The 15,559-nt window shown below is 33.2% G+C and overlaps 2 protein-coding genes across 2 annotated transcripts; both read left to right on the forward strand.

Moving 5' to 3' along the window:
- Positions 1 to 978: 978 nt before the first annotated feature.
- LOC126716167 (uncharacterized) lies at positions 979 to 9,506 on the forward strand. The gene is made up of 6 exons (XM_050417197.1): positions 979 to 1,155; positions 5,826 to 5,943; positions 6,689 to 6,809; positions 7,299 to 7,494; positions 8,412 to 8,431; positions 8,954 to 9,506. Exons 1-6 carry the CDS (start codon positions 979 to 981, stop codon positions 8,982 to 8,984), a joined length of 663 nt encoding a protein of 220 aa, XP_050273154.1. The 3' UTR covers positions 8,985 to 9,506.
- A 2,146-nt stretch (positions 9,507 to 11,652) lies between these two features.
- Positions 11,653 to 14,826, forward strand: LOC126708765 (glycosyl hydrolase 5 family protein-like). Its single transcript, XM_050408703.1, has 4 exons — positions 11,653 to 12,130; positions 12,687 to 12,934; positions 13,192 to 13,712; positions 14,282 to 14,826. Exons 1-4 carry the CDS (start codon positions 11,711 to 11,713, stop codon positions 14,749 to 14,751), a joined length of 1,659 nt encoding a protein of 552 aa, XP_050264660.1. The 5' UTR covers positions 11,653 to 11,710; the 3' UTR covers positions 14,752 to 14,826.
- Positions 14,827 to 15,559: the final 733 nt, after the last annotated feature.

Below are 15,559 nucleotides of genomic sequence, written 5' to 3' on the forward strand. Positions count from 1 at the left end.
TAACGGATCCACTGGCACTAGCAATGGAAGTATTGCCCCCTGAATGGCGTTTCCTTCCAAAAAGCCCAGAAAAGAACATCAAATTCTATAAAGGCATTCTCATCCAAGAAAAGTCTGCCAGAATAGAAGACATCAGAGACAGGAATAATCCCTCAATTATCCTGTACCATAAATTCATAATTCAGAGTTTTGTAAGCTGCAAAGATTGGGGACACCCCTCCACTCTCAGAACACTGACAGTACTCAAGGGCTCAGAACCCCTGTACAATTATTATGACTATATGGATGCATTTGAAAAGGTATTATTCTTTCAGAATGAGAACTATGATCACTCATGGTTCATTCAGTTTGACAGGAATTTCAAGGGACAGATACCTTCATGGTTCCTCAAGTGGTGGGAAATGTTTGGTTCAACTCCACAAAACTTCCCAGAACCCCTACAGGACGCACTAAGATACTTCAGTTCCAGATTCCAGGTAGATAGACATTCCTCACAGTTTCCAGCCATCTTGCATATGACAATTCAATACAAGATCCACTGGATAAGCATGTGGAATTATGCTATCAATCAGAACTTGCTCGATAGGGAATTCTTTACGAAATGGTGGGATAAATTCAGACCTACTGATGCTATCTCCAGATTATACAAAGATTTTCCTCTTCCAGTACAGAAACCTATAGCCCATTGCACAAGATCACAGTCAAGCCTGGATTCCGTACAGATCTCCGGAAAGTCCAGTAAAGAACTTAAGGATCTTGCCCAACAGCTACTCCTTCAGTCTGCACAGCTAGAGTCAGCAGAAAAGAACTCTCCTGCCTCTTCAGAAGCCTCGTGCAACCGTGTCCCAATTGACCCATTCCAGGATTCACAAGATCCTTATGATGGTTATAATTTGTACAGCGATTAATGTAAGGCTCCCGGATGCTCCAGAACAGCTCCAGAAGCCCAAAGAAAGCTCAAAAACCACCTTTGCAAATATGATTACTATTCAGAACAGTACCCGCACTAGCAGAGTTGCCAACAAGCTACTATTCACTGCACAGTCCAGAACACTATGCAGATTTACTATTCCAGAAAAGCAAGGGGACAAGATACTGTTCATAAACAGTGACCAGTTACTGTTCACTCTACAGTACCCCAGCAGAATCATTGAGGTTACTATTGCTTTCGGCTGAAAAGATATTCACCTAAAGGTAAAAGCATTTCACCTCCCGTGATTTCAGCAGTCTCCTGAATGGACCCAAGGCTCCCTCCAGCTATAAAAGGCATCCTTGGCCTCAGTCTTCAGCAGGCTCAATTCTCAGGAATACCTCAGAGGCCTTAGTTTCACATTGTACTCAGAAATACTTTGTAAAACCAGAATGGCTCTCTTCTTCCCTCCCCTAGTTTACACTTGTACTAGAACTACACTTGTAACCTATTTATGCTTCCGCACCCAGTGCCCTTTGAACGGCACCCTTTGTTAGTAGCTTACCCCCATTCTATACTACTATTTAAGGGGCTTCCCCTGTTTGGATTCCTCATTTTCATTGTTCTAAAAAGCCCATACATCTCTATGTTTAAGTAGAGATAAAACTAAAGGACAATCCGGTAAAAATACAACTCTAACTTCTACTAAAACATTGCCTAAAAAATAAGGTCACTCTTCTGTTGATTTTTAAATTGATTTATCCACTTATAAATTAAATTTTCAAAATAAAAATTATATATATAAATTTTTTTTTTTTTTTGGCTACAAAATAGGACCACTGAAAAAAAAAAAAAAAAAAAAAAAAGCCTCACTTATAAATTAAAATTTCAAAATAAAAATTATATATATAAAATAAAAACATATTTTTTTTGCTACAAAATAAGACCACATCTATAATCTATACTATTATTTAAGGGGTTTCTCCTGTTTGGATTCCTCATTTTTTAGTTCAAAAATGTCCCTACACCCTTATGTTTAAGTAGATACAAAACTAAAGGACAATCCGGTAAAACTGCAATTATAACTCTCACTAAAACATTGCCAAATAAATTGGACCACTATCCAATTAATTTTTAAATTGATTTATTTACTTATAAATTAGATTTTCAAAATAAAAATTATATATATATAAAATAAAAAAAAACACAATTTTTTTTTTCTACAAAATAGGACCACTAAAAAAAAAAAAAAAGTCTCATCACACGTGCGAAGCACGTGTGATAAGGCTAATACTATTTAAGGGGCTTCCCCTGTTTGGATTCCTCATTTTCATAGTTCTAAAAAACCCCTATATCTCTATGTTTAAGTAGAGACAAAATTAAAGGACAATCCGGTAAAAATACAACTCTAACTTCTACTAAAACATTGCCTAAAAAATAGGGTCACTCTCCTATTGATTTTCAAATTGATTTATCCACTTATAAATTAAATTTTCAAAATAAAAATTATATATATAAAATAAAAACACTTTTTTTTTTTTGCTACAAAATAGGACCACTGAAAAAAAAAAAAAAAAAAAAAAAAAAAAAAAAAAAAAAAAAAGCCTCACTTATAAATTAAAATTTCAAAATAAAAATTATATATATAAAATAAAAACCTTTTTTTTTTTGCTACAAAATAAGACCACTAAAAAAAAAAAGTCTCATCGCACGCGCGAAGCGCGTGTGATGAGGCTAGTTTTGTATTTAAGGGGCTCCTCCTGTTTGGATTCCTCATTTTTTAGTTCAAAAATACCCCTACACCTCTATGTTTAAATAGAAACAAAACTAAAGGACATTCTGGTAAAAATGCAATTATAACTCCCACTAAAATATTGCCTAAAAAATAGGACTACTCTCCTGTAATTTTTCAAATTGCTTTATCCACTTATAAATTAGATTCATTCTCAAAAAAAAAAAAAAAACACTTATAAATTAGATTCTCAAAATCAAAATTATATATATATAAAATAAAAACACAGGGTTTTTTTTTTTTTTTGGCTAAAAAAAAAGCCTCATCGCACTCACATAGCGCTTATGATAAGACTAGTAATATATTATAAACTTGTTTAAAAAAAACTTTATATATTCATATATTCTAATAAATATTACTGTTTCAAAAAAAATTTAAAGCCAACATGCACTGGTTGGCGTGGAATTTGGCAACAGCCAGCCACGACGAATTTCCTGTACATAATGACCTTCAATTATTTTAAGGCCATCTCTATGGACATTATTATTACTAGTGCCACAGACAATGGCAAAGACCTGTGGCACGTTTTACTTTAAAAAAGAAAAAAATGAAAAAGAAAAAAAATAGATGGTAAATATCAGCCCACGTTATGTGGACCAACTCTGCCCTTGTAATTTGTAGGGTTTTAAATTTTATTGTGAATCAAATTTTTACCTTAGCGTTAAAAAAAAATAGAGGGTAAATTTCTTTAATAAACCTTGTTGTTTAGGCTAATGTCAACTAAGTTCAAAATTTTTCAAAACTTACTAACAAATAAATTGGGAGCCCAAATTCTTCATCCCTAAAAGAAGCACCTTTGGGTTTGGGCACCACAAAAAATATTGTCTATACATATTCATTTTTGATAGTTTTAACTTATTATCATTATGTTTTTCAAAAAGTTTTGTCTACTTTTTCCCCCTTTGGAATTATACTCCTAGTTTTTTTTTTAAATTTTTTTTTTTATTATATATATATTAAGGAAAAAGAGCTACAATCATCATATATAAAGCTACAACCAACACTTTTGCTTAGAATCAGCCACCTATTTCTATTGCGTGACTTCAAAACCTTATTAAAAATTTTGAATTTCATTATGCATTAGATATTTGGCTTGATCACATCGTATTTGATATGTTTTACATAGTTGGGAGAAAGAATTTGACTTTGATGTGAGTTTTATCTTTCCCTTTCTTTTTTATTTAAGTTGAATTGTAGTTTTGTTGAGTTTTATTAATTTTTAAGATACATTCTTTTAGTGCTTTGAATTGTAGAGTAGAAAAAATTGGGTTTGAGAAAGTTTGTTTAAAACTAAAAGAATAATTTTCAAATTTTATATATTTTTTAATGATACACAAAATGTTATAAATAACTTTTATTAAAAAAATTAATAGTTTCGTTAAGTTATCTTTTGAATTCCTAGAAAAATTGTATAATTTTCACATTGGTACAACATAAATTATATATATTAGAGTATTCTAATCGGTTCATACAAAAATTCTTGTCTATTTTAGCAAAGAAGTGTTATGTTGAATTGTTTAGAACCCAAATTTATTGGGTTGTAAACCGCCAAAGCGTACGTGAGTTTGTGGGATATTAAAGTAAAAAAGTTTTATTTTACATATTTATCCCTATTAGTTAAAAACTTGTAAGTAAATGGCATATGGGTATTTTAGACCTATGAAAATGAGGAATCCAAATAGGAGAAGTCTCTTAAATAGTAGTATAGATGAGCACAACAATCATTTTGGTTAATTTTCACAGCAGTGTTCCATTTTGTTCTCTTTTTCCTTTTGAATATGCATTGTTTTTTTTTTTTTTGTTTTTTTTTGTTTTTTTTTTTTTTTGGATAAGCTAATATACGTTGTTGATTGTTGCTATCTGACGGGCCGAGGTTTAACCCTAGGCCAGAATTTAACCCTAAAGCCAGCAAATAGACGAAAATGCAATAGGCTTGGCAATCCGATATGGTCCAAGAAGAAATAGGCCCACTAATTGGGCAGTTGCTTTGCTGAATAAGGAACCCATAAAATCAAAGTGTTTCCATTGGACTAGGCCTAAGCCCAAGGAAAATTCCAAGCCTAACTAAAGTTGGGATGGTCTGCATGGATAGTGGATACGGACCACAAGTGCATGCATTAATGCCCAAGGTCCATTGGTGCTGAATTTACTCACTGTTTTAGCAAATGCATAACAACCCCCCCCCCCCCCTTTTTATCGTCTAAAAAAAAAAAAACCCCCCTTTTTTTTAAAGAAAATGCAAAACTACCCTATTGCCTTGATTCACCAACTTTATAGAAAAGCCAACTAATTTAGTGGGATGCCCAATCTCTATTGCCTTTGAATAAAAAGAAATTGCTCAATCAAATCTTATTTTTAAAAATGGCTTGACTTGCGTCCAATACTCTAATTCACTGGACACAATACAATGTGAATATATGTCTAAAATTGGTCATGTGTTAACATCGTATTTTCATTCAATGCACCTGAAACTTTTCCCTCTCCAAAACTAAGGATGCAACTAGCCCTTGAAGATTGTGCATTTTCTTTTCCCTAATGCAAAAACAAGATACTGACTTCTCGATGATAAAATCATGGCAACTTTCAACAAAATCAAGCTAATCCTTATAAAATGGGAAGAAACACACACACACCAAAGAACTAAGAAGACACTCACTAGATCCACAATTTACCATTCTACTCTCAAAACCATCTCATCCCTCAAACAACAATAACCCAAGTGTCTCACCACAAACTGTAAGTGTCATACACTAATACACATATTGCTTATATTCTCTCCTTTCCTAACCTACCCTCCTTGTGGATCTTGTTATTCTACTTTAAAATCATCAACTCCGTTCATCGTAGGTTTTTTTTTTTTTTTGGGTAAAAAAGAAATGCTAAATTAGAGAAGTTTCAATTTTCTTTGCTGCTGAATAAGATTTTTTTTCCTACCGCATAATAAGGAAAATTCTAAACATCATCCATTTTCACTATTATGGGCTTTACTCTTGAAAATTTTGTCAAGCCCAAAATTAGGCCTTTTAAATAAGATTGATTGATTCATTTCACTGGGTTCATAAGTCAGCAAATCCTGCAGTGACACGTAGCTAAAACAATGAATAATTTGGAAATAGCCTATAGCCAGAGGTAGAGCAAAGCAAAGTGAGCAGATCTTTCTTTCATCAGAAACCACGTGTTGCTGTTCTCTCCGTTTGTTCAAAGCTCCCTTTTACGTCGCCGTTTTGCCACCAGATTATCGGTACTACTCCTCTCCATTCTCGTTCAATTTCTCATCGATGCCGACCTCTTTTTCTCTTTTTCTCTGATTCTTCTGATTTTTTTTTTGTCCCTCGATTCTGACGGATTTATGTATAAATTTTTGTATATGATTTTGTTTTTTTTTTTTTGGGGATCTATAGGGTGTAATTTATTTTAGCTGGTTATGTGCTGTTCATACATTAAAATATTAACAACTTAGAAAATTAGAACCAATATGGTTTAGCACAGAATTTGATTTTGAATGTAAATTCATGTCGTCAATTTTGATTACTCTGCTGTGAATCCATAACCGAGACCCCAAAGTTTTGGATCAACAAAACTTGGGTACAGTTCCTTAATTACTGTATTTTAGGTTATTTGGATATCCAAATAAATTAAACCATATAGTTACATTGACCAAAAAACCACATTTTTTAATTTAATTTTTACAAAACTATGTGTTGCACTGATTAATAGTCAATACAGCTTTGTCAGCTACATAGTTGAATCGAAGCTACAACATCTACCTAAGTTTTACCCAATTTATTAAGAATCACATATGTTCATTCTGCTATGAATGAATAGGTTCATTTTTGTATTGAAATAACTAAGTGATTTAGAAACAATTAGGTGTGCTCCATAGAACAGTTATTAGTTACTTCTGTGCTATATATTAAAAAATGTCCCAAAAGTTTGTTGAAGGTTCATTTTCGATCACGAATAATTCATTAATATCTTTCTCAAAGTAGGTGTGGCGGGACATAAAGATTCAATTGCAGCAGAGAAAAAATCAAGCGAGGCCATGGATAGCATACCAACCTTCAATGCTGAGCATCTTCAAAGTAATATGAAGACTGTCTATTACAGGTTTGTTTTTAACCTTTGATGAAGTGGAACTAGTCTAATTAGCTGAATTATAGACTACACATTTCAGAGGGGTGTTGAATAATTGAATGGTGGTTGATTAAATTTTATGTTTTAGTTTGTAGTTCGAGGAATGGGCCAATACACAATATTGCTACAGGGGGAACTAAGGCCTTATTTCGTGTTTGAATTCATTAATTTCATTTAAAAAAAATATGAGGCTTTAATAACGTTTAGGACTTAAGGTGTGACTTAATAAATGATGGAGGGGACGATTGTCTGCTGTACCTAATGAGTTTTTTTTTTTTTTTTTTGATTTGAACCTAATGAGTTTTAATAAAAGGCTAATTGGGTGTATCATATAGTGGATTTGAACTTTCCTGGATGTGGTGCCTAAGGACATTCTAAAATGCAGTAATATATGAAGTAAAAAATCATTTCTAAAATTTTTTCTTGTAAGTATTTAACGGTTTTTTTTTTTTTTTTTTGCAGCCGGACTTTTCTGTCAATTATTGGCGGGGTCATTGCTGGAATTATGGGGTTCACAAGCTTGACTGGGTTTATTTTTTATTTCCTAATAATGGCAATCACTTCAGTTGGGCTACTAGCAAAGGCAGGGTTTACAGTTCATTCATACTTTGATAGCTGGAACCGGGTTTTACTTGATGGCTTTTTGGGCGGGCTTATGGTATGGCTCTTTATTATTAGTTCTTCTTCATCCCTTTTGTTTTTTCTCTTTATTTATTTGTAATTTTTCTTACCTGTTTGCCTAGGGCTTACCCCTTCCATCTCGTTTTTGCCTGCTTCTGATTATTTTACTTTAATAAGTTCCAACTTTCCACTGTGCATTGTTGATTTACTTGTATTTTTAACTTATTTTCTCAATTGAGGGGAGGCTCAACAGAGATAAATCTTACTTTTAAATTTATTGCCTCTGAAACTATAATTGATACTGTGGGCTTTTCTCATGTTTCTGGCTGTTAATCAGATCCAAACCTGGTTAACGAGAACACTCTGGAAGTATTTGAAATTTGTGTTCAATTCTCCTAGATTCCTCCAAGCGAATAATTGTGCATTCTTTCTTCTATTTGATTGTTTGCCCTATTGTTTGTTTCTCTTTTTTGCGACTTCATGGGAATGATGTTAGCCTCAGGAAGTTACTTAGGTTGGTTTAAGATGAATCTGTTGATAGGGTAAAACTTCTGCATTCGATTATGCTTTGTTATTAAGTTCATTAGTAAGAGATTTTCCGTTTTTCATAGCTTGACCTTGTTGGCAATTGGCTAATCAATTCTCTTGCAATGAATTTTCAAGAACTTATATCTGACTGAAGAAAAATGCTTATTATCTCATTGGGTAGCTTTTGTTATTTGTGCTTGGAGCTCAGAAATTTTGAGTATTTGATTACTGATAAAAATGTCTAATTAATGCTAAATTGAAGAGAGAATGACTTTTTCAGGATGTCACCAAAAATAAAAAGGAAGCTTACTCATTGGCCATTAAATTTATGTTGTTTGTTTGGCTTATTCATGTATACATATCAACATTACAATGTAATTCCAACTTTCTATTATCTTCTTGACATCTTGTTCTTTTCTTTTGCAGTCATTTGTGCTTTTCTGGACGTATCCTTTCTAAATGTTGAGACACTTACTAGTAATGGAATAAATTTTGGACTATTGCGGTATTGCCACTGTTTTTACACTTCTAGTAATGACAGTGGCAGTAGTACTGAGACTATAGAATTAGATTATGTACTATCTAATCTTCTCTGAGAAAAAAAAATTTGTGCGAGACGGCCTGATTGTAACAGCCCAATTAATGTTGGGGTTGTTGAGAGAGAGGGCTATGAGTAAAGTTTCTCTACCAATTTCATCAATTCATCATGAATCCAATTTTGAAAAATATGAAAAAGTCATATTTTTGGTAGCAACTGATTCGTGCTATTAAACATTTGGCATAATTGTTCTGAACTTTTTCTTTTTTGAGCCACACGTCAGGTTAATTGCACTGATACCTTACTGAAACATTCTCTGGAAATTACTAAAGCTTCCTAAGTATTAGCTCAAGTTTTTTATTCTTGTTATTGTATCATTTTTGGGGTAGATTTTTTGTTTTATATTTTCTGCATTCCTTGACATAAGAAGATTTGCCTATGACTTGGTGCACATATTCTGATCGATTTATTGCTAAACGGGAACGGAGGAAAGCTATGCTGTTGCTGTGATGCTTCTGCATGGGGCTTGGAGATAGATTTGATATTTTTGTATCAGTTTTTATGACATTATGTGGTTAACCCAAGTGTACCTTAATCTTGCCTCTTCTTTTTTCTTCTAAGTTTTCATGAATACTATTTGGCTGGAGGGAGTTGCGTTAAGAGTGGTTGACTATAGCTGGCAATCTGATGCGTAGGAAATTTTGTATGAAAGCTGCTCAGCACAATGGCTTACACTCACCAACACCCTTTTTTTTTTTTTTTCTTTAAATTGAGTTTGCACTTTGGATTTTGCATTTAATTCAATATTTGTGAGATGTCAGAATACTCGTGAATTAAGAGAAAAATATAACCTTATTTGTAATAAGCATGAAGGTTTACGACTTTGTAAACAAATAGAAAGACTTTACTTCATATATGTACATGTTATAGTGGCAATTTAGTGATGAGTTACCACTTGTTTTAATTCTATAAGCCACTTTTAACTCCTTTTTGTGGAAGTTCAAATTCAAAGTTAGGTATTAAATTAGGAAGGTGTTAAACACCCAGCCTTGTTTGATAGACTCCATAAAGGCATATGTGGATACATCAAGGTTTTGTTAAATGGATGAAAATTCAAAAATTCAAGTAATTGTAACTCTAGGGGTAAAATTGTTTTTCATATTGCACAATCATCTATAAAATTAAATTAAAAAATAATAATAAATAAATGAAGAGACTCAAGTGTTCAATCTAAAGAAGGATTTGAATTGTAATAATAAATGGTCACTTTTAGCAATGGGACTATGGCTGATTGAAAATCATATTTTCAACAGTTAAGAAGCATCCATCACGATTGATTTGAATGATTACAATAATGGAAGTTTATTATTATTTATTTAAGATGGATAGATAGTGTGTATCAAAAAAAGATGGATAGATAGTGAGAAAGGGAGGGGTAAGGTTAATGAGTCCAAAAAGATGGATAGATAGTCCAAATCTTTTGTGTTATCAATTATGCTCCATTTCATGCTCCACTAATAAAACTTGGACAGCTGGCCTCTCTCATTAAGTGAGATAACTCTGACTTTAACAAGAACTCTTATGTGGTTGACTTTAACAAGAACTCTTTTGAGTTTTGTCTCTTGTCGCGGCTTTAGTTTTTTATTTGGACTCTTTCCTCTATTGTCTCATTGTATTCCTATTTTTCTCCCAAAGTTTTATTGTCTACTGCCACAGAAATTCCTTTTGTCCTAATGGGAGAGGCCAGCTGTTCAAATTTTATTAGTGGAGCACAATTGATAAGACAGAAGATTTGTACGCAAGGTTAATAATGTAAGTATTTAAGTAATGTGGATATGTTTTTATTTGAGTAGTGTGGAACTTTATTAAGGGATGATTGTCTATGTTTGGTAGAATTCGATTATAATTGTGAAAAAAAAAAAATCATAGCTAATAGAATAAAAACAAGTGTATAATCAAATATAAATATTTTATACAATTTTGAATCTAGATTATCTTTGGATTAGTATTATAAATGAATCCTCAACCATATATACCTGCATTTATTGTTGAAATTAAAGCCTTTGCACGAACTTTGAAGCCAGCTGGAGCTACACACCCGACAAAACTATATCACTTAATGGAATAGAGATAGACTAGGAATGCTACCAAAACTTAACTATATCACTTAATGGAATACAGAGGGACTAGGAATGCTAGCTAGCAAAACTCAACTATAACACTAATTAATGGAATTGAGATGGACTGGGAATGCTAGCAAAACTTAACTTTATCACTTATGGAATTGAGATGGACTACGGAATGCTAGCAAAACTCGACTATACCACTAAATTGAATAGAGATGGACTAGGAATGCTAGCAAAACTTAACTATATCACTTAACTATCCAAACACGATATATGCAGCAAAATATATATCTTTTTAATATGTCAAATTTTATTTAAAAAACTAGAAAGAAACATATTTAATCAATTTTTTGTTACGGTTGAAAATATATAAAACTAAAATCATTTTAGGGGGGAAAAATATATTGTTATCATTGAAAGGGGAATATGTTATCTTTAAAAAGTATAAAAAAATAAATGATAATAGGATCTCAATTTATTGGTAATAAGTTATTTTCCTCCATAAACATTTGTTTATAAACACTAAATTATGGAGAAAACTATATAAGAAATGTTCACACTAAATTATGCTTTTACTAATTAGGTTAAACTGCACTTAATGTTGATGTTAAAAATGTTGCTTACTAACATACTCTTTGCTTAAGGATATGTTTCCATAATTATCATCCCTTTCAGAATTAAAATATATTGATTTAAAATTTTAATTAAAGAATATTTTAAAATATTTGGTATGACTTTTCTTTTTTTAGTTTTTCAACAGAGTTTTGAAAAACATAATGATGAGATATTTGTTGCAAGAATTTTGGTGCTCGAAAAAGTTTGGATTGTTATTCTAATCAGGTTAAACCATTGAATATAGGATAAATGTTGTACGTACGTAGTTATGAAACCTATCTAAATGAGTCCAAATAATTTTGTGGTTCACTTCTATTCTATTTCTATCACGGGTCCCCCAAGTGGTTCACTTCTATTCTGTTCACGGGTCCCCAACACAAAGGACTATAAATTTACACTCCTGTTCTCTCACTTGTCACACTGACACTTCAATAACACAACCAAATATGGCGAAACTCTCTCTCTTTTCTTTAGCAAACCTTCTCTTTGCTCTAATAATCTTCCAATGTGTAATTTCTCAAAGCAAGCTTGTTACGGATTCACCACTATATACTGATTCGCGGTGGATTGTGGACGGAGAAGGGAGACGAGTGAAGTTAGCATGTGTGAATTGGCCATCACATATCGATGCCGTTTTGGCTGAAGGCCTTAGCAAGCAACCTTTGGATGCAATCTCCAAGAGGATTGTGTCAATGGGATTCAACTGTGTTAGGTTTACTTGGCCAACTTTCTTGTTCACAAGCGACTCGCTAGGTGCTCTTACTGTAAGACAGTCCTTTCAAAATCTAAATCTATCTCAAGCTCTTGCTGGCATCCAGGATAACAACCCATTTATCATTGATCTTCCACTTCGAAAAGCTTTTCAGGTAAGATGCTTGCTTATGATGCCCTTTAAAAGCATCATACACACATGTTTCAAAATCAACGTTACTTGCATATAAATGAAAGTATTTTTAATTGTTTTTTTATTTATTTTTTATTGAGTTATGTGATTTTTTTTACTCTTATCATCGTACCAAAATCTAAGATCTCTTATTTTTAATAGTTAGATAGACACCAAGTCCAACTTACACAAATTCATATTTGTATGTAATTATCCCCAAATGTAATTGCTTATACATAAATTTTCATGAAGAAGAATAAATTATTGCAATTTTTTTTTTTAAATACTAGTAATTTTTTAAATTTGTTTCACTTATGAAAAGTAAGAATAATATTCTTTTTATTTCCCCTTCTCCCTAACTTCGTTATGTTCCTGCTTTTTCTTTTTTCTTTTATAGATTCTGTACCTTAAAAGAAATTAATTAAATAAAGTTTTGTACTTTCTTTTTTCTTTTTTGTTGGCATTTTTTCTGGATTGGGCAAAGCACAATCCTAAGAACATGACTATACTGCAACTAAAAATTTGACATGTATTCTCAGGCAGTGGTGAATAACCTTGGGGCCAACCATTTGATGGCCATACTGGACAATCACATAAGCAAGCCCGGTTGGTGTTGCAGCCTTAATGATGGCAATGGCTTTTTCGGTGATGAGTATTTCAATGTAGACGTCTGGCTTAAGGGACTAAGTCGAGTAGCTGCCATGTTTAGAGGAGTTCCCAATGTGGTAGGCATGAGCTTAAGGAATGAGCTCCGAGGCTCCAGACAAAATGTAGATGATTGGTTTAGGTAGATACTCTCTCTCTCTAATAAATTATCTGAATTCTCAATTATGTGTCTTAAATTGTTGTACAATTCAAAACAACAAGGGAGCTCTCTCTCCAATAAATGTCTGTAATCTTAATAAATCTCAAATGCAATTTTTCCGAAATATTTTTAAAAAGGTCTGGTTAGCATATGCCTTCAAGTGTATAGGTTAATAAAACCCTTTAAGAAATACCATTTGTCATGTTAAAACTAATTTTGCTTTTGCAAATGAAATGTAGATACATGCAGCAAGGAGCAGAGACAGTGCACGCAGCAAATCCAGACGTTCTTGTCATTCTCTCTGGCTTGAGTTACGACATAGACTTGTCTTTCCTTGCAAATAGATCAGTGAATCTCTCATTCACTAACAAACTAGTATTTGAGACACACAGGTACAGATTTTCAAATACAGCTACATGGGCAGACCATAGTGCGAACGAAGCTTGTAGAATTACCCAAGATGACATGATGAGCAAGTCAGGATTTTTGTTGGATAAGGGGTTTCCATTATTTGTGAGTGAATTTGGGATAGACGAAAGTGCGAACGATGCCACTGACGAAAGCTTCATGAATTGCTTCTTGAGTTATGCAGCTGAGCATGACTTTGATTGGGCCATTTGGGCACTCACTGGGAGTTACTACATTAGACAAGGAAAAACTAATACGGAGGAGACCTACGGGCTACTTAATTTTGATTGGAGTGATGTTCGAAATCCAAGACTTTTGCGGAGGATATCCGCAATTCAATCTCCCTTTAAAGGTATGATTAGATTTTGTTTTCCTTTTTTTATTTTTATTTCTTTTAATATAAAAACAAATTCAAAACTTCACAGCTTTTTTTTTGGGGGGTATAATTCAATAGTAAAAAGATAGAGGATTTAAAACATGGATGTTTTTGTTGAAAATACCAAGAATTGATTCTTGGTATGTGAAAATTTTAAAACTGATCAACTTCATCCTTCCATCGATGGCATTGGTTTAAGTTTGTTTCCTTAATATGGTGTTGGGTTGATTTTGGTCACTTAATTGTGTTTGATTTGGTCCCTCAAAAATAGGGTGGCTTTGTACTTAGTTTGTCAAGTAAATCAAAAATAGATGGAGACACCAAATTGTTCATGTTTTGAAATTTGAAGGACCAAATCCTATCTTTTTGAATTTAAGAGAAAAAAATCAAATCTGCACCAAATTTTAGGGATGGAATGTATGATATATACTAATTTTTAGTATTTCTCTTAATGTGTAAACCTCCCCATTATGTCAATTGTTTTTTTAAGAGGGTATAGTAAATCAGAGTAACACATTATAAGATTGTGCTTATGTGACCTGCAGGGCCAGGTTTACCAGGTTTACGGGGAACTAATACAGAGCAATTAACTAATACAGGGCAATTAATTTTCCATCCTTCAACTGGTTTATGTGTCATGAGAAGATCAGTGTTTGAACTCATAAGAAGATCAGTGTTTGCACCATTGACATTAGGACCCTGCACCCACCCTAAAGCCTTGTGGAGCTACACACCCGAGAAAACTATATCCCTTTATGGAGCAGAATTTTGCATACAAGCAGATGGACCAGGAAAGCCAGGAAAGCTTAGAAATATATGCATCGACCCTGACACAAAGTGGGAAGCCATCTCAGATTCTAAGCTACATCTCTCATCCACTGTTGGTGATGGCAAAACTGTTTGCTTGGATGTAGATTTTCACACAAACAATGTTGTGACAAATTGGTGCAAATGTGTGAGTGATGATAAAACATGTGACCCAAGTAGCCAATGGTTCAAGCTCATTAAAATATGAACCGTGGTTCAATTAGCTGATTGATTAATTTTACCTCTAGACATTATAATTCAATTTACTCTAGGATTGATTGCAGATCTTGTTGATTTTTTTTTCTACCTAAACTATGTCGTTGATTTTTTGGAATTATAATACTCTTAGCTCTTCATGATTCTGGTGCACCCTATACTTTCAAATAATTTGTTCCCAAAAGTTATGTGCATTCAATTTTTTTTATATCGATTGAGCCACATGTAATGAATACGAATGCATGTGTAATTAAAAAAGAAACTATACAACTAAGCATTGAATATAGAATAAAACCTAATCACGCTACTATCAAATGCAATTAAACCCTATCTTCATGCGTCCACATAGTCTTGTGGTTCTCTTCACCATCACAGGTCCCTAACACAAACAAGGCCTATAAATTTACACTCCTGGTTCTCACACCCCCATAACACAAGCAAATATGGGGAAACTCTCTCTCTTTTCTTTAGCAAATCTTCTATCTACTGTAATAATCTTTCAATGTGTCATTTCCCATAACAAGCTTGTTATGGGTTTTCCACTACACTGATTCACGGTGGATTGTGAACGAAAAATGGGAAACGAGTGAAGTTGGCTTGTGTGAATTGGCCATCACATCTTGATACCGTTGTGGCTGAAGGCCTTAGCAAGCAACCAGTGGATGCAATCTCCAAGAGGATTGTATCAATGGGATTCAATTGTGTTAGGTTAACTTGGCCAACTTTCTTGTTCTCAGATGACTCACTAGGTGCTGTTACTGTAAGACAGTCCTTTCAGCATCTAGGTCTATCTCAAGCTC

This window comes from Quercus robur, chromosome 2 (assembly GCF_932294415.1).
Source record: "Quercus robur chromosome 2, dhQueRobu3.1, whole genome shotgun sequence".
In the NCBI taxonomy this organism is placed as follows: domain Eukaryota; kingdom Viridiplantae; phylum Streptophyta; class Magnoliopsida; order Fagales; family Fagaceae; genus Quercus; species Quercus robur.

Bases quoted from the DNA above. Each gene is read 5' to 3' on its own strand.
- LOC126716167 (XM_050417197.1), top strand. From the start codon at position 979: ATGATTACTATTCAGAACAGTACCCGCACTAGCAGAGTTGCCAACAAG. The intron at 7,495-8,411 runs GTATGGCTCTTT...TTTCTTTTGCAG, and splicing joins GCTTTTTGGGCGGGCTTATG to TCATTTGTGCTTTTCTGGAC. The intron at 8,432-8,953 runs GTATCCTTTCTA...TGACATAAGAAG, and splicing joins TCATTTGTGCTTTTCTGGAC to ATTTGCCTATGACTTGGTGC.
- LOC126708765 (XM_050408703.1), top strand. From the start codon at position 11,711: ATGGCGAAACTCTCTCTCTTTTCTTTAGCAAACCTTCTCTTTGCTCTA. The intron at 12,131-12,686 runs GTAAGATGCTTG...ATGTATTCTCAG, and splicing joins CACTTCGAAAAGCTTTTCAG to GCAGTGGTGAATAACCTTGG. The intron at 12,935-13,191 runs GTAGATACTCTC...AATGAAATGTAG, and splicing joins AATGTAGATGATTGGTTTAG to ATACATGCAGCAAGGAGCAG.